The sequence below is a fragment of the Cnephaeus nilssonii genome (assembly GCF_951640355.1).
Source record: "Cnephaeus nilssonii genome assembly, chromosome: 13".
Taxonomy (NCBI): Eukaryota; Metazoa; Chordata; class Mammalia; order Chiroptera; family Vespertilionidae; genus Cnephaeus; species Cnephaeus nilssonii.
Genome location: NC_137084.1, coordinates 72,106,728 through 72,130,783, shown reverse-complemented (window position 1 = coordinate 72,130,783; position 24,056 = coordinate 72,106,728). Strand labels below are relative to the sequence as shown.

General features: G+C 40.7%; 1 protein-coding gene across 1 annotated transcript; it reads right to left on the bottom strand.

Moving 5' to 3' along the window:
- Positions 1–22,992: 22,992 nt before the first annotated feature.
- Positions 22,993–23,850, bottom strand: LOC307110391 (small ribosomal subunit protein uS5-like; the record flags this gene model as incomplete). Its single annotated transcript, XM_079789508.1, has 1 exon — positions 22,993–23,850. One exon carries the CDS (start codon positions 23,848–23,850, stop codon positions 22,993–22,995), a length of 858 nt encoding a protein of 285 aa, XP_079645634.1.
- Between the last annotated feature and the right edge of the window lie 206 nt (positions 23,851–24,056).

Here is a 24,056-nt window from a genome sequence, read left to right as displayed (position 1 = left end):
TTATACTTCTATATAATTATAAACATGCTAATATTCTATTACTGTTATTATTTTATTTTAAAAGTTGATTTTCTTTTAAAAATTTAAATAATTAAAAATAGACTATGTATTTACCCAGAAATTATCATTCCTAATGGTCTATGTTTCTTTGTATAAAACTGATTTCTTTCTAATATTATTTCTTTTCTTGAAAGACTTTCTTTAACATTCATTGAAATTCAGATTTGCTGGTGATGAATTCTTTTAACTACTTGATGTCTGAAAGGTTTTATTTCACCTTCATTTTTAATTTTCAGTTGATAGTTGTTGTTTTTTTAATTTCGGAACTTTAATGGCATTGCCCCACTCTCTATTAGGGTGCATTCTTTGTTGCCAGAAATCTGTCATCCTTATCTTGGTTTCTCTAAGTATAAAATCTTCTTTTTATCTTACTACTTTTAAGATTCTTTGTTTATTACTGATTTTCATTAGTTTTTATTTTGTCTGTCATTGGGTTTTGTTGAGCTTCTTAAATCTGTACATTTATTGTTTTAAACAAATTTAGAATATTTTCAGGCATTCTTTTTTCAAAGTATTTTTTCTGACACTCCCTCCTTAAATACTGTATGTGTGTTTCCATCTGAAAAATTTATATTGCTACATATTCTTCTGCAATGCCTAATGTGATATTAATATTATTCAATGTATTTTTCATCTATTTCTAATTTCCATGCCAATACTATCATGTTAAATCATTCCTCTAGCTTCTTGAACATTGAAATATAGTCATAAAAACATTTAATGTTCTTGCATACTATCAACTGAGTCATTTCTGAGTAGATTTTAATTGATTATTTTTTTTCTCATATAGGCTGTATTTTCCTGCTTCTTTGCAAGCCTGTTATTTTTTGATCCAATGTCAAACATTGTGAATTTGACCTTTGTTCAGTGCTAGATATTTTTTTATATTTCTATAAATATTCTTGAGCTTTAATCTAAGACATGGTCAAATAAATTGGAAACCATTTGATCCTCTTAAGCCTTGCTTTTGTCCTTTGTTAGCTGGGACAAGACCTGTGCTTACACAAGATTAATTTTTCCTCAATCCTAATACAATCTTTCTTTGTCTTTTAATTCATGCACTGTGAATTATAAAGTATTCTAATCTGGTTTTTCAGACCATGCACTATTTCCAGCCTTGTGCAGGCTTCAAGGTACTGTTCCTTAGCATTCTTTCTAGTGGTTCCTTCCCTGCATTGATTAATTTTCTTAAATGTATGCACTGAATGGCACTCAACTGAATACTCAAAGGGAACTATCTCCAGACCTCCAGGGTTGTTTTATTATTTTTCTCTGTAGCTCTCTCCTCTTTGGGACATTGCACCATGAATTCTAGCTGTCTTAGCTCTCCTGGGCACCCAGATCTTCAATTCATGGAAAGTGGCTTCCGCCTTTGCTTCCCTCTCTGCTCTGTGGCCTGAAGTAAGTAAGAAGTAAGCTCAGGCAACTGTAGGGCTCACTGTTTTTGTTTTCATGTCACAGATTTCATAATCCTCTGTTACCTGAAGTCCAGTGTCTTGAGTGCCATTATTTTATATATTTTGCCCAGTTTTTAAGTAGTTTTGTGCTGAAAGGTAAGTAAGTCTGTTCCTTTTTACTCCATCTTGATGAGAACCAGAGCCCTCTGCTATTTTAATCAAATGAGCTGCATGGTGACATAGAGGGCTGTTATCGCCTGAGTAGGTGGTGAACTATAAAAGATAACTAGGAGAATTAGTATCAAAACTTCCAGATGAACCAAAATGAGTAAAGAAAAGTGCAATAAAAATGTAAGCCTTAAAATTATAAAAAACAACAACAACCATAAACTAGGAATATTTATTTTAACAGTGATCTTGAATAATTCCTTTTGTAGTTCTTATTCTCAAATCTCATTTTGTATATATTCTTTTTTAAAAATTTTGTCTTTATTGTTGAAAGTTTTACAGATTCCCCCTTCTCCCTTCATTGACCTCCTACACCCTGCACTATGTCCCACCCAGACCTACTGTACTATTGTCTGGAACCATGGGTTATGCATATCTATATATATAAAAAGCCAGTGCTGTGACGACCAGGATGACCAAACGACCGGTCACCATGAGGTGCATTGAGCACCTCTTGGTCCCTTCCCCCCTACCCACAGTCTCCAATCGCAGCATGGTGAAAGGGGAACCACAGCAAATGGAGCAGTGGGACAGGACTGGCAAGTGGGCAGAATGGCCACCTCTTGGTCCCTCCCTCTGGCCTCAGGCTCCAGGGAACTGGAGCCATGCTGTGATCAGGAACCATGGTGAACCGAGGTGAGTGGCAGTGTGGTGGGACTGGTGAGCCAGGCAGAACAGTTGACCTCTTGGTCCCTCCCCTGGCCCTCAGGCTCTGATTGCACCTTGGCAAACGGGAACCACCGCAAAGTGAGGTGAGTGGCAGCGGGGAAAGTGGGGAGACAGAGCAGAACAGTGACCTCTTGGTCCCTCTCCCCACCCACAGGCTCCAGGGAACTGGAGCCATGCTGCGATTGGGGAACCACAGTGAACCAGGGGGTGGTGACGGGGAATGGCAAGTGGGCAGAAGATGGCCTAGGGACCCTAACCATGCATGATTTCATGCACACTGGGCCTCTAGTATGCATATAAATTCTTTGGTTAATCTCTTCCCACCCTCTTCCCCCTTCCCTCTGAGATTCACCACTCTGTTCCATGTATTCCTAAAGGAGTAATCCAACCTTGAACACAATTTATAGAGAAACAGCATTCCTAAGGAAATTAATGTCCTAATGTCCTAGTGTATTTTACACTGGTCAGATCATATCTGAGCTTCATGTCTATTCTAGGAAGTCTAGCTCCAAAAATAGCATAGACAGCAGAAACAATTCTGGAGAAGAATTGCTAAGATGGAGAGTTGTTTATACAAGTAAATATCTTTTTGGAATGACTGAAACAATTAATGACATTTGCTTTTGCTAAAGGATTACTTAAGAAAAGCATAATATCAAGAAGACCTGTGAAAAAAGAAATAGACTTAGTGTGTGACATAAGATAGATCTAGCAGCTTCTGTTCAGTATAAGCAAATATAGACCAGCAGATTTGGACACAAATGTAAAGAGTTAGGTGGAAACTATTATGGAAATACTAGAGGCCCGGTGCACGAAATTCGTGCACTGGGGGGCAGCGGGGAGTGTGTCCCTCAGCCTGGCCTGCACCCTCTCCAATCTGGGACCCCTCATGGGATAACCAGCAGTTGGACATCCCTCTCACAATTCAGAACTGCTGGCTCCTAACCGCTTACCTGCCTGCCTGATTGCCCCTAACTGCTTCTGCCTACCAGCCTGATTGTCCCTAACTGCTCCCCTGCTGGCTTGATTGCCCCTAACTACCTCTGCCTCGGCCCACACCTGGTACCCAGGATTCCCTCCTCCAGCTGACCACAGGCACCCAGGATCCGGGCTTCCCTCCCTCTGGTCAGCCATAGGCGCCCAGGCTGGCTGCAGCCTTAGGGGATGGTGGACAGGGGGCTTCGCCTGTGCTGCAGCTGCAAGTGCTGGCGCCCAGGACCGCAGGGTGGGCGGCTTCTTTGTCTCCCAGGCCACAGCCAGCCACAGGTGCTGGTGCCCGGGACTGCAGGGTGGGCGGATTCTCCATCTACCATGCTGTAGCCAGCTGCAGGTGCTGGCACCTGGACCACAGGGTGAGTGGCTTCTCTGTCTCCCAGGCCACAGCCAGCCACAGTTACTGGTGCCCAGGTCCGCAGGGTGGGTGGCTTCTCTGTCTCCCAGGCCACAGCCAGCCGTAGGTGCTGGTGCCCAGGACCGCAGGGTGGGTGGCTTCTCTGTCTCCCAGGCCACAGCCAGCTGCAGGTGCTGGTGCCCGGGACTGCAGGGTGGGCGGCTGCTCTGTCTTCCAGGCCACAGCCAGCCACAGGTACTGGGGCCCAGGACCGCAGGGTGGGTGGCTTCTCTGTCTCCCAGGCCACAGCCAGCCACAGGTACTGGTGCCCAGGACCGCAGGGTGGGCGGCTTCTCCATCTCCCGGGCTGCAGCCAGCCTCAGGTACTGGTGCCCGGTTTCTCCATCTCTCCCAGGACGTGGGGCGGGTGGACATGGGGTGGGCAGCTTCTCCAGCTGGCTGTAGCCTGGGATCATAGGGCAAGTGGCTTCTTCATCTCCCAGATCGCATCCACCCTCAGGTACTGGCACCCGGTTTCTTGTCTCCCCCAGGACGTGGGGAGGGCGGCTTCTCCAGCTGGCTGCGGCTTGGGATCACAGGGCAGGCGGCTTCTTCATCTCCCGGGCTGCAGCCAGCCTCAGGCACTGGCACCTGGTTTCTTGTCTCCCCCAGGACGTGGGGTGAACCGCTTCTCCAGCTGGCTGAGGCCCGAGATCATGGGGCAGGCAGCTTCTTGGTCTCCGTGGCTGCAGCCAGCCTCAGGTGCTGGGGCCGGGTTTCTCCGTCTCCCCAGGACATGGGGCGGGCGGACCTGAGGCTTCTGAGGCTGGCTGAGGCCTGGGATCATGGGGCAGGTGGCTTCTTGGTCTCCGTGGCTGCAGCCAGCCTCAGGCGCTGGGGCCCAGTTTCTCCGTCTCCCCAGGACGTTGGGCAGGCGGACCTGAGGCTGGCTGCAGCCTGGGATCATGGGACGGGCGGCTTCTTGGTCTCTGTGGCTGCAGCCAGCCTCAGGCGCTGGCGCCTGACTTCTCCAACTCCCAGAGACCTGGAGAGGCTGGGGGGCGGGGCTGCCGCCATGTTTTCAGTTTAATTGCATACTCACTCAGATTGGATGGTGGGCGTGGCTGGTGGGCGTGGCTTGTGAGTGTAGCAGAGTGATGATTTGCATATTACTCTATTATTAGATAAATTTGAACAGACATTTCGTTGACCACATATCAAGGAAGTCATAGAGAGTGTTGTAAATCTGTGAAGAAGCTTCCTGGAATGCCCTATGGATTCCCTTCTATCTTACTTTCTGAGGTCGAGAATTTTGTAAGTTGTGCTCTTTGACAGCTAGGAGCTCTGCTGAGTTCTCTCAGAGACCACGGCATTGGCTAGAGGACGCTCAAGAGGATTCTTCCACTTTCATCTCCCACATCCCCTTCATTCAGGGGAGCACATCTTTTCATGGCTTTATATATTGACTTTCTCATGAATTGAAGAAAACATTTGAAGAAAGAGTTGCACAGATAACAAGACATAGAAACCCAGAGATGAATTCTATAAATTTACCTTTAGATTCTTCAGTTATAAATAATTCTGAGAACTTGTATATTGGAATGATAAAATGCTGCAAAATCGAAAAGCTCATTTATTTTGTGGTCACTTCTGGATTGGCGTGAAATAAAATGTCACATCATTTAAAAGCTTAAAAGGTGCAATTCACACAGTACAATGCACTCAATTCTGTATTGGCATTTCTGAGAATAATTCTTTGTCCTCGTTTCAGACTAGGAAGTGACAGATAATTTTTCACTTTCACCTCCATTACAAAATTTGTTTTCTAAAGCCACACACACACAAAATGATGTCTATGATAAAAAAAATAGGATTATGCAGGTGAATTCAGAACTTATGTACGGAAGATCTGAAAGGAAGTAGTGAAGTTTAAAACCAATGTTCTCTTCCTAAAGACTAGTAAACAAGCAGCCAGTTCCCATCAGATATTCTGCTTTTCTGCAAGTTATTTGTGCTGTGAGGAAAAGGTAGCTTTAACACAACAGGTTTTCTCTAGTTAGTGAGGTGTTCTTTCTTTCTACATAATTTTCATCACAGTCAAAGATTCTTTGAAACTACAGAGGCAAAAATACAGCAAATGAACATAAGATTCAACTTGTGGGTGACATAGTCCTTGTCTCAACATTGCTGAATCAGAATTGGCCATGTACTGATTCAGCATGTACAGTTCAACACACTACTGGCAACGTTTTTCTTGGCTTCAGATTCTCACTTTTGTGTGTCCTGTTCTTTTCTACAGAGGTTTTACAACATTCATCAAGAGATGATTAATTCATTTATCTTGCTGGCTGGTATGGCTCAGTGGTTGAGCAATCAGCCCATGAACCAGGAGGTCAAAGTTCAATTCCCAGTCAGGGCACATTCCCTGGTTGCAGGCTTGATCCCCAGTAGGGGGCGTGCAGGAGGCAGCTGGTTGATGTTTCTCTCTCATTGATATTTCTATTTCTCTCTCTCCCTTCCTTTTTCTAAAATCAATCAAAATACATTTAAAAAGAAAAATAGTAATTAATTTATTTTCTAAATGGTGCATTGGCTGGTCAGGGAAATCATAGATTTGCCACTATTAGCTATTTGGATCTTTGGAATATAGTTTTGCTCATCTGAAGTTCAGTTTCCTAATCTAGAAATGTTCTGAGACTAAAATTTATGTAAATACTTAGGATATAAATGCTCCATAATTTCCATTATTTAATAATAAATTTAAATTATTTTATTATTCTAATTTGCTTAAAGTTTAAGAAATTATTTTTTAAAAGCATCTTAATCTGTGCAGACTATGCTTACTTCTTTGACCTATTGAATGTACTTTGTATTTACTTTTGGCTGTCAATAACCAATTGAGGATGCTCTTGAATATAAACATTATGCTGTTAAGATCAAAATTACTTTATTATAAATAAAGTGTGTGCTTCTACTTCATTTTCAGATGGTTCCCTTCTCCATTTCAGGATGTTCCCTCATGACTCCAAACACATTCAAACAAGGCTTGTCCACAGGCATGACATAATTCTCCAAATACTTCATTTCATCTCCTTTTTAAAAAAATTGGATGCTGCTTCTGCTGCTGAAGAATACATTTTGTAATTTTATACAACTGAAGTATGAAAATGTTGTTACTGTTACATATACTAGGTGTACCGGTTAATAATGCGGATTTTTTTTCAATAGATGGAGTTACACATATGTTGATATATATGCAATTTGATATGTATGCTATTTTGTTGTATTGACAACAAGCTTCAAAACTTCATATGTCAAATTTTCTGAAGGTGTTAACATCTTAGATATTTTTACACTTAAAAATGTTGAATTTTGCGCCAAAAAAAAGCATTTGTGGAAAGTTTTAATTCATTACTTTATTTTGAAGAAAAAGTTATCATGTATTTTGGGAAGCTTATGGTGAACATGCTCCATCTCAAGATACTTGTGAACGCTGGTTTAAACGCTTTAAAAGTGATGATTTCGATGTGAAAGACAAAGAATGTCCAGGTCAACTGAAAAAGTTTGAAGACCAACAATTACAAGCATTATGGGATGAAGATGCATGTCAAACTCAAAAACAACTTGCAGAAAGAATAAAAGTTGCTCAGCAAACAATTTCCAATCTTTTACTAGTAAGCTAAGCTAAAGATATGTACTTTAATCTTAAAACAACCACTATAATTACACACAGTGAATCAGATACACTAAAAAGGACATAAAAGAAAATTGTCATAATTGGTCAATCAAAAGAATGTAGAAAAAAAGAAGAAAATGAATAAATACAAATAGAAAACATATAGCAGTGTATTAGTCAGGGTATGTGGTGATGTGGTGTGTGTGTGTGTGTGTGTGTGTGTGTGTGTGTGTGTGTGTGTGTGTGTGATTGGCTCATGCAATTATGGAAGCTGGGAAATCCAGACCCAGGAGAACAGGTGGTATAGTCCCAGTCTGAGCCCAAAGGTCTGGGAACCAGGAGAGCCATTGGTGTAAGTTCCAATCCAAGTTGTATCCGCAAAATTCAAGGTTCGTTTAACATTTGCAAACCAATTTAATTCACTGCAATAACAATAAAAAAGAAAAAAAATGCTCATCGCAATAGATTCAGAGAAAGTATTTGACAACATTTGATATTTGCCATCTATTTATGAAGACAAAATATTTATGATAAAATATGTTAGTGTGAAAGGAACACAAGAGAATATTTATTTATTTATTAAAATGTGTGTGTTTGTTTTTAAATTTAAGAAAGAGAGAGAGAAAAACACCCATGTAAGAGAGAAACATCAATCAGCTGCCTCCCAACAGGGGATCAAGCATGTGCCATCACCTGGAATCCAACCTCAGTTCACTGGATGATGCTCAACCAACTGGGACCCACCAGCCAGGAAAAGATAATTTTTATGACAAATCTAAGCTAACATAATATTTAATGTTGTAGGACTAACTTTTCCTTCTACCTAAAATCAGGAATGAATACCTAGTCTCATGAATGCATTTTAATATTTGTTCTGGAAGTTCTAACAAATGCAATAAGGTAAGAAAAATAATACAATGCATCCAGATTTAAAAATAAGATGTAAAATTGTGTGTATTTAAAAATGACTTGATTATTTATATAGAAAATTCCATGGAATCTACAGCAAAAGCCTTTGGAACTAATAAGTGAGTTTACCAACAAAGTCAATCCAAAAAGTCAATTGTTTATCTATGAACTAACAATTTAATAATCTCACATCGAGATAAAAAATTATTGCACCTATATCTGACAAAAGATGCACAAGACCTGAAAACTGTAAAATATTGCTGATAGAAATTAAGGAAAACGGTGGTCATGGATTGAAAAAACGTAATATTGTTAAATGTCAATTCTACCAAATTTATCTATAGATCTAATGCAATTCTAATAAAAATTACAGCAGAACTGTTAGGGGAATAAATATAATATTGGAAACTGTAATTATAAGAAAATATTAATCATGCTCTATTAACTATGATGGTTCTGTTCTGATTAGAGAAAGCATATTCTCACCTGGCTGAGAGTTGTATGCCTTGCTCTGGGACATGGGAGCTACTATCAGAATGCAGTCCATCCTTCTTTCCCGAGAACTGCCTATCATTATGGAAAGATTTACATAACCTCGTGGCTGAAACAATCTAGTCCCGAAGGCACCCACTCTTTACAATCCCCAGCCCCTATTGCCTGTAATCAGGTTCCAGGGTGCCCAGAGGCACTGCCCTCTGTGATGCACCCCCACACTAATCCCTCAGCTAGCATGACTTGTAACCTGTAATGATTATCCTGTGCCTACTTTCCCATGCCTGTAATTCCTACCTTCCCATGTAATATTTGTCCTTCTACCCAATATAAGTGTTAGGGTTGCCAAAGGAGGAACGCACGAGGCCAAAAGGGGTAAAGAATTATGCATTTATTAGGTCATCTGGAAAACCAGATGGGCTGACCCCCAAAATGGCCCCAACCCCCAAAGATGGGGAGTCAGAGGTTTTTAAAGGACTCTAGGTGGGCTTTCTCTGGGTGGATAATTCTCTGTGCAGGTCCGGATTCTGGGAAAGTTCAAAGGGGAGAGATAATGGTCTTAGCAAGTGGAATGTGGTCTAAGAAGTGGAATGTCCCTTGTGAAGTGGCCTAAAGGTTAGTTCCCAGAGGAGGAGGTATCAATTCAATTATTTGATCAGAACTAACAATAAGCAACTGGCTTATGGGGAGAGGAAGAGCAGATTTTTGTGGATGACCTGTTGCTCTCCCACACTGCTGACATTATTGGAATAAATGCTCATATATAATTCAATCCTGTCTCTGCTTAATTGGCTCAAGTAGTGACAGGCAGCCCAGACCCCTTGCTTTTCCAGTTACAGAATTTTTGTAGAAACTTTTAAATTGATTCATAAAAAAAATGCAAACAATTTTGGAAAAAAAGGACAAAGTTGGAGAACTTACACTAACCAGGTTCAAACTTTAGTATAAAGATACTATAATCAAGACAGTGTTGACATCAAATTAGAAAGAAGATCAATGAAATAGAATAGAAAGGCAGGAAATTGTTGTGGGGTGGATGCAAGTGAATGACACTGGAGCCCAGACCAAATTAAAATTTAGGGAGCCTTTATTAGCCGGCCGGTCAGCCGGCGACTGCTCTGCCTTTCTCCACGCAGGGAGACCAGAGAGCAGCAACCCTTTGTGTAGGACCACTTTTAAGTACATTAACCACATCCTGTTTTTGCAGAAAAAGTAACCCAAGACAAAACAATTTTTCCTAAGTAACGTCAGGATTATGCAATGTTATTCACAGGGTCATCCTATTCTTCAAAAAGCTGACAGTGTTCTATGAAAAAAGGCCTACGTGCTGGGAAGGGCCCATGAGACCCTATCTCAAGGCCTGGCCTGGTGTCAGCACTGACAACTCTATCTGGGGCATAATCCACGGTCTCTCTGGAATGCTCAAAAATTCCCACTCTCCAACAAAATATGTATTAAAACATATATTATGGACTAAATGTAACCCCTCCCCCACAATTTATATGTTGAAGCCTTAACCCCCATATGTCTGGGGGATAGGGCCTATATAAAGGTAATTAAGGTTAAATTAGGTCATAAGGAAATAAGAGGCATCAGAGAGCTCAAAGGCAGCTGCCTGCAAGCCAGGAGGGGAGCTCTCACCAGAAACGGATCAGCTGGAAACTTATCTTGGTTTTCTAGCTTCCAGAACTGTGAGAAAATCAATTTCTGTTATTTAAGTCACCAGTTTAAGATATTTTGTAGGGCAGACTATATAACATATATAATGAAACAATTAATCTCAATATATACCTTATATTATATCTAAAAATTAACTCAGTGGATTATAAACTTTAATGTGAAATCTGAAATTATAAAACTTCTAGAAGAAAACATGAGAGAAAATACTTAAAATTCTGAGTTAGGAAAAGATTCTTTAGATACAACACAAAAGGACAATCCATGTAGAAAACAATTAATAAATTGAACTTCATCAAAATAAAGAACTCCTGATCTTACAAAGAACAGTCAAGAGCCCTAACTGGTTTGGCTCAGTGGATAGAGCATTGGCCTATAGACTGAAGGGTCCCAGGTTCGATTCTGATCAAGGGCATGTATCTTGGTTGCGGGCACATCCCCAGTAGGAGATGTGCAGGAGGCAGCTGATCAATGTTTTTCTCTCATATATGTTTCTAACTCTCTATCCCTCTCCCTTCCACTCTGTAAAAAATCAAAATACATTAAAAAAAAAGAAGAGTCAAGAGAATTAATTACAAGCCACAGATTGAGAGAAAATACTTGCAAACTATATATCTAATAAAGGATTTGTATCCTGTGTTGTGATAGGCTTTTTATTTCCATAATAAAAGTTGGGGGGGGTAATTTGAATGAATTACATTTAAATGAATTCATCTTTGATCCTATTATCTTGGGTAATTACTTTTAAAACTGATTATGCATTGATCAACATCAAATTCATTGTCGAAAAATAATCAATTCCAGTCTCTGACGCCTATGTCATCTTTGGTGATAGTTCGAAGGTTACTGAAAGGGTTCTGCAATCACAATTGCCAAAGTGTTTAAGTGCTCTGGTGAAGAGTGACATAAGGAAATGAGAACTCAGAGGGTAGGCTCAGCAAGTTTCATCATCACCCACAACATTGGTTTTTTAATTTATAAGATTTTGGAACAGATAATCTCTAGATGCCTTGCTAATTTCAGATACTATATTTTTGGAATATAAAAAAAGAGTGCTCATCTATTGTGGTGATTACATTTAGTTATCTTTGCTCCTAGACACCATTAGATCCATGTTTAACTCCCCTGAAGAGAAGAAGGCCATGTGGGCATAGTGGGTGAAATCAGCCAAAGGGATGTATAACTAACCACTTTTGCTGGGGTCTCTTCATTGACTCCATGAACTCATTTATGGCAATTGTTGACTGGCTGCAATTTTCAATCCGTGTACCATCCCCTCTTCCTTATTCCTTAAATCTTCCTCTTCTGATCTTTGCTTTGATAAGCAACATCTCACTTTATCTGCACTGCTAGTACCAAAGTTATTCTTTTCAGTACATCCATCCTTATGCATGTACATGAAGTCTGACAGTATTTATTTGCATGCAGAACTCATGGTCAGATGCATATGTATGAGCCTATTTGTTATAACTGTCCCAGTTTGATCATCCTGTGTATAAAACCCAGCCTCCTCTGTCCTTTATCACAAGCCCCTTATGGAGTGAGCAAACTGGAAATTCAGTTTTCCTTAACAGACCACCTTGAACACAATGTTCACTCAAAGAGCATTTGCTGCTCCTTAGCGTATAATGAAAATAGAGACTAGGCTCAACCCACACCTTAGCCATTGCTTTCAATTTGCCAACACATGCAGGCTCTGCAAGAGCAGTTAAATAAGTGACAGGATTGAATTAGGTGTCCTCTCCTTGATAGAAATTTTAATGAAGTGGGTAATGAACCAGAGGCAGAGAGAATCAGGCAGAAAGAGAACTAGATGCATGAATAGTTTGGAAAACATATAACCCATCAGAATGATAACGCATTGACTAAATCAATGAGTGTTTGGTATATTTCTAAGCAATGAATATTTTTAATGGGGTCATTGCTGCTCTTTTAAAAAAGAACAAAGCCAGAGAAATAGGCCCTCACGATTTTAGAAAACTGATAATTATTTAGGTCCTCTTCCCTGTGAACAACTAATTTCCTGGAATGTTAGAATGTGGTATTTTCTAAATGCTAGAACCTCAGAGCCTACTAGAGAAAGCAGGACCTTGAAATTTCCAAGGATACCTTTTTTTAGCTACATTGAGGTCCATCCGCCATTCATCTGGACTGTTAACACAAATAGTGAGGTGTCACATTGGCTGATATACTCGTGTGGCTGTGTAGCAATAGTTAAACTGTGGGTGACTAAAATGCAGAGGAAATATATAGAGAATTCACTTATTTTTGGAAGTTTGTTAATAATAGCCTTTATTTGCATGCTGCTTTTTTCAAAGTCTGCTTGTTTTTAGCTGGAAGATTCTAATGAATCATGGAAGTTTTACAGTATGTATATACATAATAAAATTTCCATAATTTATACACATAAATGTATATAAATATACATATATATAAACTTTGATGTATATTTAAAATAAAACAATTCATCTTGGAAGCAAAAAAGGGAATTAAAATATAATTTTATTTAACTTGCTTTAGCTTATAGGCAATGTAGCATGGTGGGAAGATCATGGTCTTTTGGAATAACAAAGGCCTCAATTTAAACCAGTTTTGTAACAATCTCTGAGACTCTGTCCTCATGTACAAATTGGAGTTAATTCTCTTTTACATCATTATATACATTGCATCCCCCCAAAAAATGTATGGATACTTTGAGCTTATAAAGTCAGTGTTTATTAATATACAGTTCATTTTCAAAATTTAAAAGAATCTACAGAAATGAGTGTGTATACTTTTTGGGGGGATACCCTATATTTTTTAAAGATTAAATTAGTTAATACTGTTGATGAGGAAAATAAGAAATTGGGGGGGAGGGGTGCTAGTATCCTGACTCTGTATCCCTAATGCACATTCCTGTAAGCCTAAGGCCTAGTCACTGCCCCTTCCTTAATTATCTGGTCTTGCAAGACCTGTTTACCTAAATACTCCCATTTTACAGAGGCCATAAACCATGAACAATACACAACCCCTGGAGGGGATTATCAGTGCTGGCACCAGGCCAGGCCTTTAGGTGTGGTCTCACGGCCCTTATCCCAACACACGGTGCTTTTTGCAAAGCCCGGGAAAGGTCCAGAAGTCTGATCCTTATTTGGGGGACAAAGAAACCAAAGGGTATAAAGAGAAAGCTTCCTCCATATTGGCTTGCTCAGAATTTGGAGAGAAACAGTCTCCCCTGAGTCACTGTACTAGTACATGCGAGAAACATCTGAAAATAAATGGTTTTTCCTATATCTCCAAGTACTCCTGTGTATTTTTCAGTCGCCTGGTAAATTCTGTAACACTGTAAAAGACCCGGGGTTTTTTTTTTTTTTTAGACCCATAAACCAGAGAGTAGAAACAGTAAAATAAAAGGATCCAGAAAGCGCCCTGGCCTGTATTTTTCAGTGGGCATTTTCCATGCACCAAAGGGTCTCAAGTTTGATTCCCATCAACGGTACCTACCAGGCTTGCAGGTTCAATCTCACTTGAGGGAGGCAATCAATCAATGTGAGTACATCAATGTCTCTCTCTGTCTCTCTTTCTTTCTCCTCTCTGCCTCCCTTCCCCTCTCTCCTAAAAATCAATATCCTCAGGGGAGCATTAACAAAACAAACAAAACAAAACAAAACAAAAACAAAAAGATCCAGAAAGGTTGTTCCATTGCCTGATTGGAGAGACAATAAGGGTAATGCTTTTCTAAAAACATCTCAAAGAAGCTAGAGAGAACAATGGTGAAAGCATTACTCATCAATATGTATTTACTAGAAATACTATTCTGTGGAGAGTAGTCTATTTTTTGTTGTTGTTGCTGTTGGCCTTGATTTATTGATACGTTCAGTTTTCTGAGGTTTGTGGGATAAATACAGAAACATGCTGTTCTAGTCTCCTCTTGGATAAGCAAAGAACCAGTTAGTAATATGTAAAGGCAATGGGGAGTGTTGTGGGGTCGAACCCTGGAGTCAAAAATAAGACCACCGGAGGCTGCTGATTGATTAAAAAAGCAGGCAAGGATTTATTGAACTGGCCAGGACGGCCGCGAGGGCACCACACGCAGGTGGAGTCCACCCTCACGACCGCGCCGTCCCAGGTGTAGGCAGTCCTTTTAAAGGTCCAAACCACAAAAATTTTCCTTTGTTCTAAATTCTAAATTCTGGGAACAGCCTGCAGGGGGGTTCCCAGCCCCTGCTGGACATTATTGGAATGTGGCCCTATCTTGGGAAAGCAGGTTTTTACAGAAGCAGAACCAAGCCGAGTCAGTAATCTCTAAAGGTTATCTACAGTTTCTACTCCTGGAGCTACTGAGTCAGTGGGAATCAATCTCCTGTGATTCTGGTCCACAGGCACAGGAAAATTACCTCTGTGAGTCTCCAGGTCTCAGTCTGGAAGCTGAGGTAACCACCCTATTGTCCAAGCAAGCAAGTGCGTGCAGAAGCCAGAATAGCAGGGTTAAAATTCAAACAGCAGTTTTTACCTCAGTATGGTTGCTACCATACTTCAGGGAGGGGAGCCATGTCATTCTTTAATTTTAATAGTCAAGAAAAAGAAAACTGTGGCAGACTGTTAAAATACTTATTGTACAAGAATCCTTTCAGGAAACATTTTCTTTACTTAAATATAATGTTTTCATTGATTTGAGAGAGAAACATCCATCAGAGAGAAACAGCAATGGGATGCCTCCTGCATGCCCCCTACTAGGGATCAAATCAGAAACCCTAGCATGTGCCCTGACCGGGAATCACTGATGACCTTTCAGAGCACAGGACGGGGCCAATCAACTGAGCCACACAGGCCAGGGCAGGAGACATTCTCAAAACAGACCTTTTATCCCATTCCCAGAATGCCAAAGCAGATGGCTGGCCCAAGTGTCTGAACTTGAACACTCTTCCGGGTTAATCTTGTGTTAGGATTTCAAACAGATACCCAAAACAACAGGAACAAATTTTAGAAGGTTCACAGAAAAGCATAAACCTATAAAGGGAAGATAGATCCAGACAGTGATTTTTAACCTTTTTCATCTCATGGCACACATAAACCAATTACTAAAATTCTAAGGCACACCAAAATATGTATTTTTTGCTTATCTGACCAAAACTAGGTATAATTTTGATTCATTCACACCAGACGGCTATTGTTGTGTTGGCTGTTGTCTTATTTATTTATTTATAGTATGTGGGAAAAGAGGTCAGGTATTGCATGTCTTAAAAATTTTTTGCCACACTCCAGTAGAAAATCACTGATCTAGAGGAATCGCAGATTTTCCAACTGTATTCGGATGAGGAAGAAAAGTGGGAGGTCTAGAAAGAGACTGAGCCTCTCTGAAATGGATGGGAACGCCCTTCAGTTATTTTTAAGCCTCTCTGAGATAAAATTAAAGTTTCTCTTCAGGCACTCCAACAGCTCCCAGCCCAGGGCAGGAACCTGGAAAGCAAGAGCACCACTCATTGAATATATAGGCTAGTGACATTGATTTTTACTTTTATTTTTAAAAATACATTTCTTTATTGATTTTAGAGAGGAAGGAAGAGGGAGAGAGAGTAGAAACATCAATGATGAGAGAGAATCATTGATTGGCTGCCTCCTGCACGCTCCCTACTGGGGATCGAGCCCGCAACCCAGGCATGTGCCCTTGGCCAGAATCGAACCTGGGACCCTTCAGTCTGCAGGCCGACGCTCTATCCATTGGGCAAAACTGGCTAGGGCATGACATTGATTTTTAAATGAAAGTCATATAAACGTTTTTAAATATTTTATTAAATTTTGTTTTATTATGAAACAGGAATGTTAGGGGTAAAATAGGACAGGTTTAGGAAATTTTAGAAATTTTGGAAATTAAGGGGACCATGGAGGAAGCACAGGGCTTCAGAGCAGCAGAAGGTACATTTCCATAGAATGGGGGAGCTGGAAACAGCAAAAATTTTATATTTACAAAATAAAGAGAAGGAAGCCCTTCATCCAGAAGGAGAAGAAGAAAGCCCAAAGGGAATAGAAAAACAATAAGGAAGGATGGGGTAGAACCTCACATGTCCCATGTGAGGTTCAACCTTTGAGCCCAGGAGTTACTATAGTAACCAGTCCAAGGGAATAGTGACCAATCAGAGGGGATATCAGGGCACCAGGATCTGCAGCCTTTATAAGCCACAGGGAAAAGGAACTCAGTGGGACCCTTTCCCCCTCCCTACTTGGGAGTCCATTCTGTGGGACTCTTTCTCCCTCCCCAGGTGGGAGTCTGTACTTGTTCTTCAATAAATCTCCACCTTTGCTACACCATCTTCTGTCCGTGGATTCATTCTTCTACTCCAGTGGACAAAGAATCCGGGTTCCATTCCAAAAATTCCATTATCAATTATTTTCCATGAAAAATAGAAATTCATAAAGACACAGTAAATGTGCACTTAATAAGGTAAAGATTTCTGAGTGAGCCCCAATGAGGGGTTCTATGGTACAATGGAGAGGAAATGTTGGATTAAAACAGGAATGTGATGTGATGTGATGTGATGAACGGTTTTGTACTTTCAGTCCCACCCCTGGCCTCCAGGGAAGGGAGAGCGGCCTGAGGTTGAATCACTCGCCAATGGCCAGTGAGTTAATCAGTCATACCTCCCTAATGAAGCCTCCATAAGAACCCTATGGGGCAGGTTTCAGAGAGCTTCGGGTTGGTGAGCACGTGGAGACTTAGGGAGAGTGGGGTGCTCAGAGAGGACATGTAAACTCCCCCCGCCCCCTTCCGCATGCCTTGCCTGGATCTGTTCCATCTGGCTGTTCCTGAGTTACATTCTTTTATAATAAACCAGTAACCTAGTAAAAATAAATCATAGACATTCAAAATCAGAATCTGCCCCTTACTAGGTGTGTGGACTTTGAAAAAGTGTTTTAATTCCTCCCCTCTACTGTTTGCACCTTAGTACAATTTGGATAATAGTATCTATTCTTCCTACCTCAAATAAGTGTTACCTACTAAACCCATGGAAACTGTAAAGTGCTTTAAAATTGAGACGCTATTAAAAAGTGATTGAAAAGTATCGAAAACACAAAATAATAGTTGAACTTGCTGGCATAAACTTAACCTGGAACTTTTTTTTCTGCAACTCAGTGTTACTCCTCCAAGCTCCAAAGTTAGAACTGTTTCAAAGGACTTTTAAACTGCTGTGACTCTCCTTCTCTAAACAATTACAAAAAAAAGAAAGGTATTTTCTATAGACCACTAGAGCTTGAATTTGTTGGCATTCTGCAGAAGGCTGATTGAATATCAGACACTGACATATGCCCCTGTGTAAGCATCCATATGGAGAAAAACAGCTAACCGCACTGCTCTTTTTTATCATCTCTCACTCTGGTGAAACTAGACCTTTTCCACTCCTTTGAAAGCTGACTGAAGTTTCTTAAAAAAGGGTCCATTCATACTTATGGATGAGTTTTAATTGGGAATTAGCATTTCATTCAGGGCAAGAGCTCACCTTCTTGGACTTTCGTGTGCTGCAGGCAAAAACCTTCTCTGAAACCGGTGAAACAAGCATGCCCCGAGATCTTTCCCACCTTTCTCTGGTACCATTGTGGGCGGCTCAGTTCCATGAGCATGTTTTTATTTTTATTTGCTGCTTAGTTTTTCATCTTTCTGGTCCAAAGTGACGTCCACATAAAGCACCCCTCCCTAGATCTTATCTTTGGCATGGCATCCCCAAACAATACACCAGCTCTAAACTCCTGACTTCTTTGAACACTACTACCAGTCCTTCCAGCATTTATTCACTCTCTGGAGACTTTTTCCTTTTTTAATTTGTTTTTCTTAAATGAACTTTTACATTTTAGAATAGTTTAGGTTTATAGAAAAATGGTAAAGAGAGTACAGAGAGTTCTCAAATACCTCACATCTAATTTCCCCTATTGTTCATATGGTATATTTTTTCAATTAATGAGCTAATACTTATACATTATACATGTAGTACTTTGGGCTCCATTCTTTCACCTTATCCTACCTTCCTCACCCCAGTCTGCACCTCATCCCCAAACACTTAGTTTTTACGTTGTTTGCCAAAATGAGTTACTATTCATAAATATGCTTTCCATACTCCAAAGCTTTTAACCTGTTATTTCCTCCTTGGTCTGTAGACTTTATAATTTTTATATTAGTTTATTACCATTATAATGAGATTTGGGGAAAAGGACAAAATAAACAAGCATGCTCAATCTGCCATGCTTTATCAAAAATGTCAGTGAGATTTAGAAAATCCTGCCTTCTCAGATCAATCCTTTTATTTAATCACCTATTTCTTTCCAAACTTCCAGAGTCCACCATCATTGCTAGACTGAAGGACCAACATCTAGAGTGGAAAGAACTTTTATCTTTGGAGCCAAAAAGATCTCGATTTGGATATTAGTCCTTCTGTCTACAGTTATATAATATCAAAATTGGAAATTTAAGCTTAAAACAAATTATGTCACTTATAGTTCTGTAGGTAAGAAATCCAATATAAACATTGTGGTAGGGTCACACTCCCTCAGAAACTCCAAGGGGGATTCCACTCTTGATCTCTTTTAGCTTCTCCATTCCTTGTCTTATGGCTGCATCATTCCAAATTTTGTCTTCATCTTCACATAGCCATCTCCCCTGTGTGTAACTTTTTCTGCCTCTCTATTATAAAGATACTTGTGAACTCTCATCTCAAGATGCCTAACTTATCTGCAAAGACCCTCCCCCCCATCTTTTTTCCCCCAATCTACTACAGTAGGTGTGTTTTTTTGGCTTATTAAAAAAACAAACAAACAAACAAAAAAAAACCCAAGAATTGATACCAATTGTCTTAGAAGAGCAGGAATCTATTGCAGGGTGACACAAAAAGTTCTTATTATTGGAGACCAGAAAGTTAGTTTTGAAAATAGTGAACAAAAGGATGGGTGCCCAGATGCCAAGCAGTAGGGACATTCTGCTCCAGGACAATGTCACTGTGAATAAATTGTAATGAAATCTTTGCCTTTTGAGTTCTTTGACCAAGATACAGAGTCATTTGCAAGGACAATTGTTGGTTAGCTAAGCCCAGGTCACTATCAAGTCTCCATTCTCAAAGGCAGGGAGATTGAGGCACTTCCTGCCACAAAGGAGTATCCAAAAATAGGACAGAGAGGGTTAGACATTCGTATACATAAGTAAACAAACAAAGAAACAAATAAATGGAAATGCCCATTATAAAAAATAACTGTATTCCTCAATTTTAAAAGATGAAGAAATGGGTAATAAATTAGTAAGCATAGGAAATAGTATCAAATCACAGGGCTTTGACTCCATACCTCATATTCTTTTAACTTACCTATACCAAAAATCCTGATACTTATAGAATTTTACATTAATAAAGTAAATGTATATATATCCTAATTCACAGAAGAAATAATCAAAAACTTAAGGAACTGGTTTGAATGAGAGTTAGGCTCCCCCCATCTTCCCTTTATGTAATATAAAAACATTCAAACTTCATCCTACAAGTAAATATATTTTTTGAACTTCTATTTTTAATATTAACACCAGAGTCCCCATAGTGCAAGTTTGTGTCTTAAGACCAAGCATGCATGCTTAAATTAGATTATCGTGTGTAGTGAAATATTTATTTTAAATGACATTCTGGGAAAAATAATGATGCTTTCAAGAAACAGTTTTTAGCATTAATTTTAATTTGAAAGCAACTGGTCAAAAAATACTGGTTGCTACAGAAACCACTAAACCCAGATTTCTAGTTCTATAAAAAGGTAAAAGAAGGGGGAGGCACCAAGCTTTATGAAGATATTTATGACTTGCCAGCTCCATAGTGAAACAGAATTTTTGGACTGGAACCCGGATTCTTTGTCCGCCAGAGTCCAAGAATGAATCCACAGACAGAAAGTAGTATAACAAAGGTGGAGATTTATTGAAGAACAAGTATAGACTCCCGTGTGGGGAGAGGGAAACAGTCCCACAGAACGGACTCCCACGTGGGGAGGGGAAAAGGGTCCCACTGAGTTCCTTTTCCCTGTGGCTTATAAAGGCTACAGATCCTGGTGCCTTGATATCCTCTCTGATTGGTCACTATTCCCTTGGACTGGTTACTATAGTAACTCCTGGGCTCAAAGGTTGAACCTCACATGGGACATATGAGGTTCTCCCCGCTCCTTCCTTATTGTTTTCCTATTCCCTTTGGGCTTTCTTCTTCTCCTTCTGGATGAAGGACTTCCTTCCCTTTATTTTGTAAATATAGACCTTTTGCTGTCCCCAGCTCCCCCATTCTATGGAAATGTGCCTTCTGCTGCTCTGCAGCCCTGTGCTTCCCCCATGGTCCCCTTAATTTCTAAAATTTCCCAAAACCTGCCTTTTTCACCCCCCAAAATTCCTTTTCAACAGGAAAAAAAAAATCTCTATTTTATAATTTAAAAAACTAAGAGAGTTTATATACTTATTTTAAGATATTGGAGCACATAAACATAATTTAATCCTGGATCAGTCCAAAACCCATATAAATTTTAAACTTAACAAAAAGAGAAAAATGAAGTTATATCTCAGTTTTCTTTGCATAAAAAGACAGGATGGCTTGTGAGCTTCAGCAAGCAGGGATCCCCGGTCATGGAGTTTGTTAGTTTGTTTTCCTCACTTGATGCAGAGGTGAGAGAATCTTCAGGAAAGTGTTGGGAAAGAAGGAGCCGGGTTTCAGGAGCAAATAATGCCTTCATTGTTTACCAAGGAAAGCCGAACTAGAATTATTATTTAAAATAAGTACTTAGTGGAAGAAGTATTAAATTGCATATGTTCATTCTTTCTATAACAAAATGTTCCTTAATAACACCAAGTTTACTTGTTTTAATGAACAGATCTAGGCATTTTTTATTTTATTTATTTAATTATTTTTAAAATATATTTTATTGATTTTCTACAGAGAGGAAGAGAGAGGGATGGAGAGTTAGAAACATCGATGGGAGTGGAACATTGATCAGCTGCCTCATATACACCTCCTATTGGGGATGTGCCCGCAACCAAGGTACATGCCCTTGACCGGAATCAAACCTGGGACCTTTCAGTCCGCAGGCCGACGCTCTATCCACTGAGCCAAACCAGTTAGGGCTGGGCAATTTTTAAATAAAAAAAATGTATGAAAGGGCAAACACATTTACTTCTCTCTCTTATTTAGTTAACCATAAATTACTGTGTTGTTTCTTTTTTATTAAATCAGGAAACGAATTGAGACTTGTCAGAACACAGTTTCAAATATTTGAAATAAAATTAAGGTTTTCTGGGGGAACATTAAGCACATACTTAGTGGCCTGCTACATAAATACCTTAATACTTGCTGTTCCTGCTGATACCGAATTTTTGGACTGGAACCCGGATTCTTTGTCCGCCGGAATCAAAGAATGAATCCGGGGACAGAAAAGTGGTATAGCAAAGGTGGAGATTTATTGAAGAACAAGTACAGACTCCCACATGGAGAGAAGGAAGAGTCCCACTGAGTTCCTTTTCCCCTCTGGCTTATAAAGGCTGCAGATCCTGGTGCCTTGATATCTCCTCTGATTGGTCAATATTCCCCTAGACTGGTTACTATAGTAACTCCTGGGCTCAAAGGTCAACCCTCACATGGGACATGTGAGGTCCCCCACCCCCTCCCCCCCACCCCCTCCTTCCTCATTGTTTCCTATTCCCTTTGGGCTTTCTTCCTCTCCTTCTGAATGAAAGGCTTCCTTCTCTTTATTTGGTAAATATAGACCTTTCTTGGCTACTTCCAGTTCCCTTGTCTTATGGAAATGTACCTGTTGCTGTTTCTTTGTCCGATGGAGATGTAACTGCACCTGGCTTCCTTGTGCTATGGAAATGTACCTTCTCCCAGTCTGCAGCCCCACTCTTTTCCCATGGACCCCAATTCTAAAAAATCCCTAAGCCTGCCTATGTTCCCCCCAAATTCCTGCTTCACTGCTGCCTAAATGTTTAGCCCCCTTTTATCTGGTGGCTTCTACTTATCCTTTGCAGCCAGCTCTATGAAGCCTTCCTCAGCTTTCCTAAGCAGAACACTACCATGATACTTTACAATATTGATGCTATGTGAATTATGCTATAATTTAAAAAATATATATTTATTCTAGTTTATATGCAGTATTGTATTAGTTTCATATGTACAGCATAGTGGTCAAACGTTTATATGACTTATGAAGCCTAGTGCCCACCTGGCACCATACATAGTTATTACAATATCACTGACTATATTTTCTTACTATACTTACATTCTGGTGACTGTTTTGTCACTGCCAATTTGTACTTCTTAATCCCTGCACCTTTTTTATCTAGCCCTCCTACCCTTTTCCCATCTGGCAACAATCAGTTTGTTCTCTATATTTTTAAGTCTGTTTTTGTTTGTTTGTTTGTCTATTTTGTTCTTTAGATTCCACATATAAGTGTAATTATATTATACTAGAGGCCCAGTGGATGATTGAATCATGCACGTGTAGGGTCCCCTACATGCTTTCACTTTTTTTTTTTTTTTTTTTTTTGCAGGCTTAAATCATCACTTTATTTTTCTTGTATAAAATTATGTGGTGGCCACAGCTGGAGCCTGGGTCTTCTGCACAGAAACTCTGCTGTGGGTCTTTACAAGATGGTCAGTGAATTCCTGGTAGGGAGACTTGGTGAACACAGTCTCTTTCCAGAGATCCGGGGTGAGATAGTTGTAGGTCTTAGAGATGGCATCAAAGGTGGCCTTGGCGAAGTTGCCCAGAGTGGCAGTGCAGCCCCTGGCCGAGGTGTAGCAGTCGTCAATACCGGCCATCACCAGCAACTTCTTAGGCACAGGGGCCGAGACAATGCCCGTGCCCCTGGGGGCGGGGATGAGGCGCACCAGTACAGAGCCACAGCGGCCAGTCACCTTGCAGGGAACCGTGTGGGGCTTGCCGATCTTGTTTCCCCAGTAGCCTCGCCGCACGGGCACAATAGAGAGCTTGGCCAGGATGATGGCTCCATGGATGGCAGTGGCTACTTCCTTTGAGCACTTAACACCCAGACCAACATGTCCATTGTAGTCCCAAATGGCGACAAATGCCTTGAACCGGGTCCTCTGGCCAGCACGTGTCTGCTTTTGCACAGGCATGATCTTTAACACCTCATCCTTGAGGGATGCCCCCAAGAAAAAGTCAATGATCTCAGATTCCTTGATGGGCAAGGAGAATAGATAGATTTCCTCTAGGGATTTGATCTTCATGTCCTTGACCAGGCGGCCCAGCTTGGTGACAGGGATCCACTCCTTATCCTCGGCCTTGCCTCCACGAGCTCCGCGGCCTCGGCCCCTGCCCCGACCCCGGCCGCAACCCCGGCCCCGGATGCTGATGCCAAATCCTCCACGGAAGCCGCCGGGGCCTCCGGGCCCTCCCGCAGCACCGGCGTCATCCGCCATTTGGTGTTTCGTCGGAAAAGAAGCCACGCTTTCATTTTTGATCGCGGTGGAGCTGGGTGCCTGTCCGCTGGTGCACCAGGCCTTTCAGAAGCCTCCGGCAGTGCCGGAGCAGACAGGCACCCAGCTCTCCTGCTTTTGACATGAGCTCACTGCCCCAGAGGCCCCTTCTGTTCCACAGCACAGCCAGTGGCTACGCGAGCTCAGCA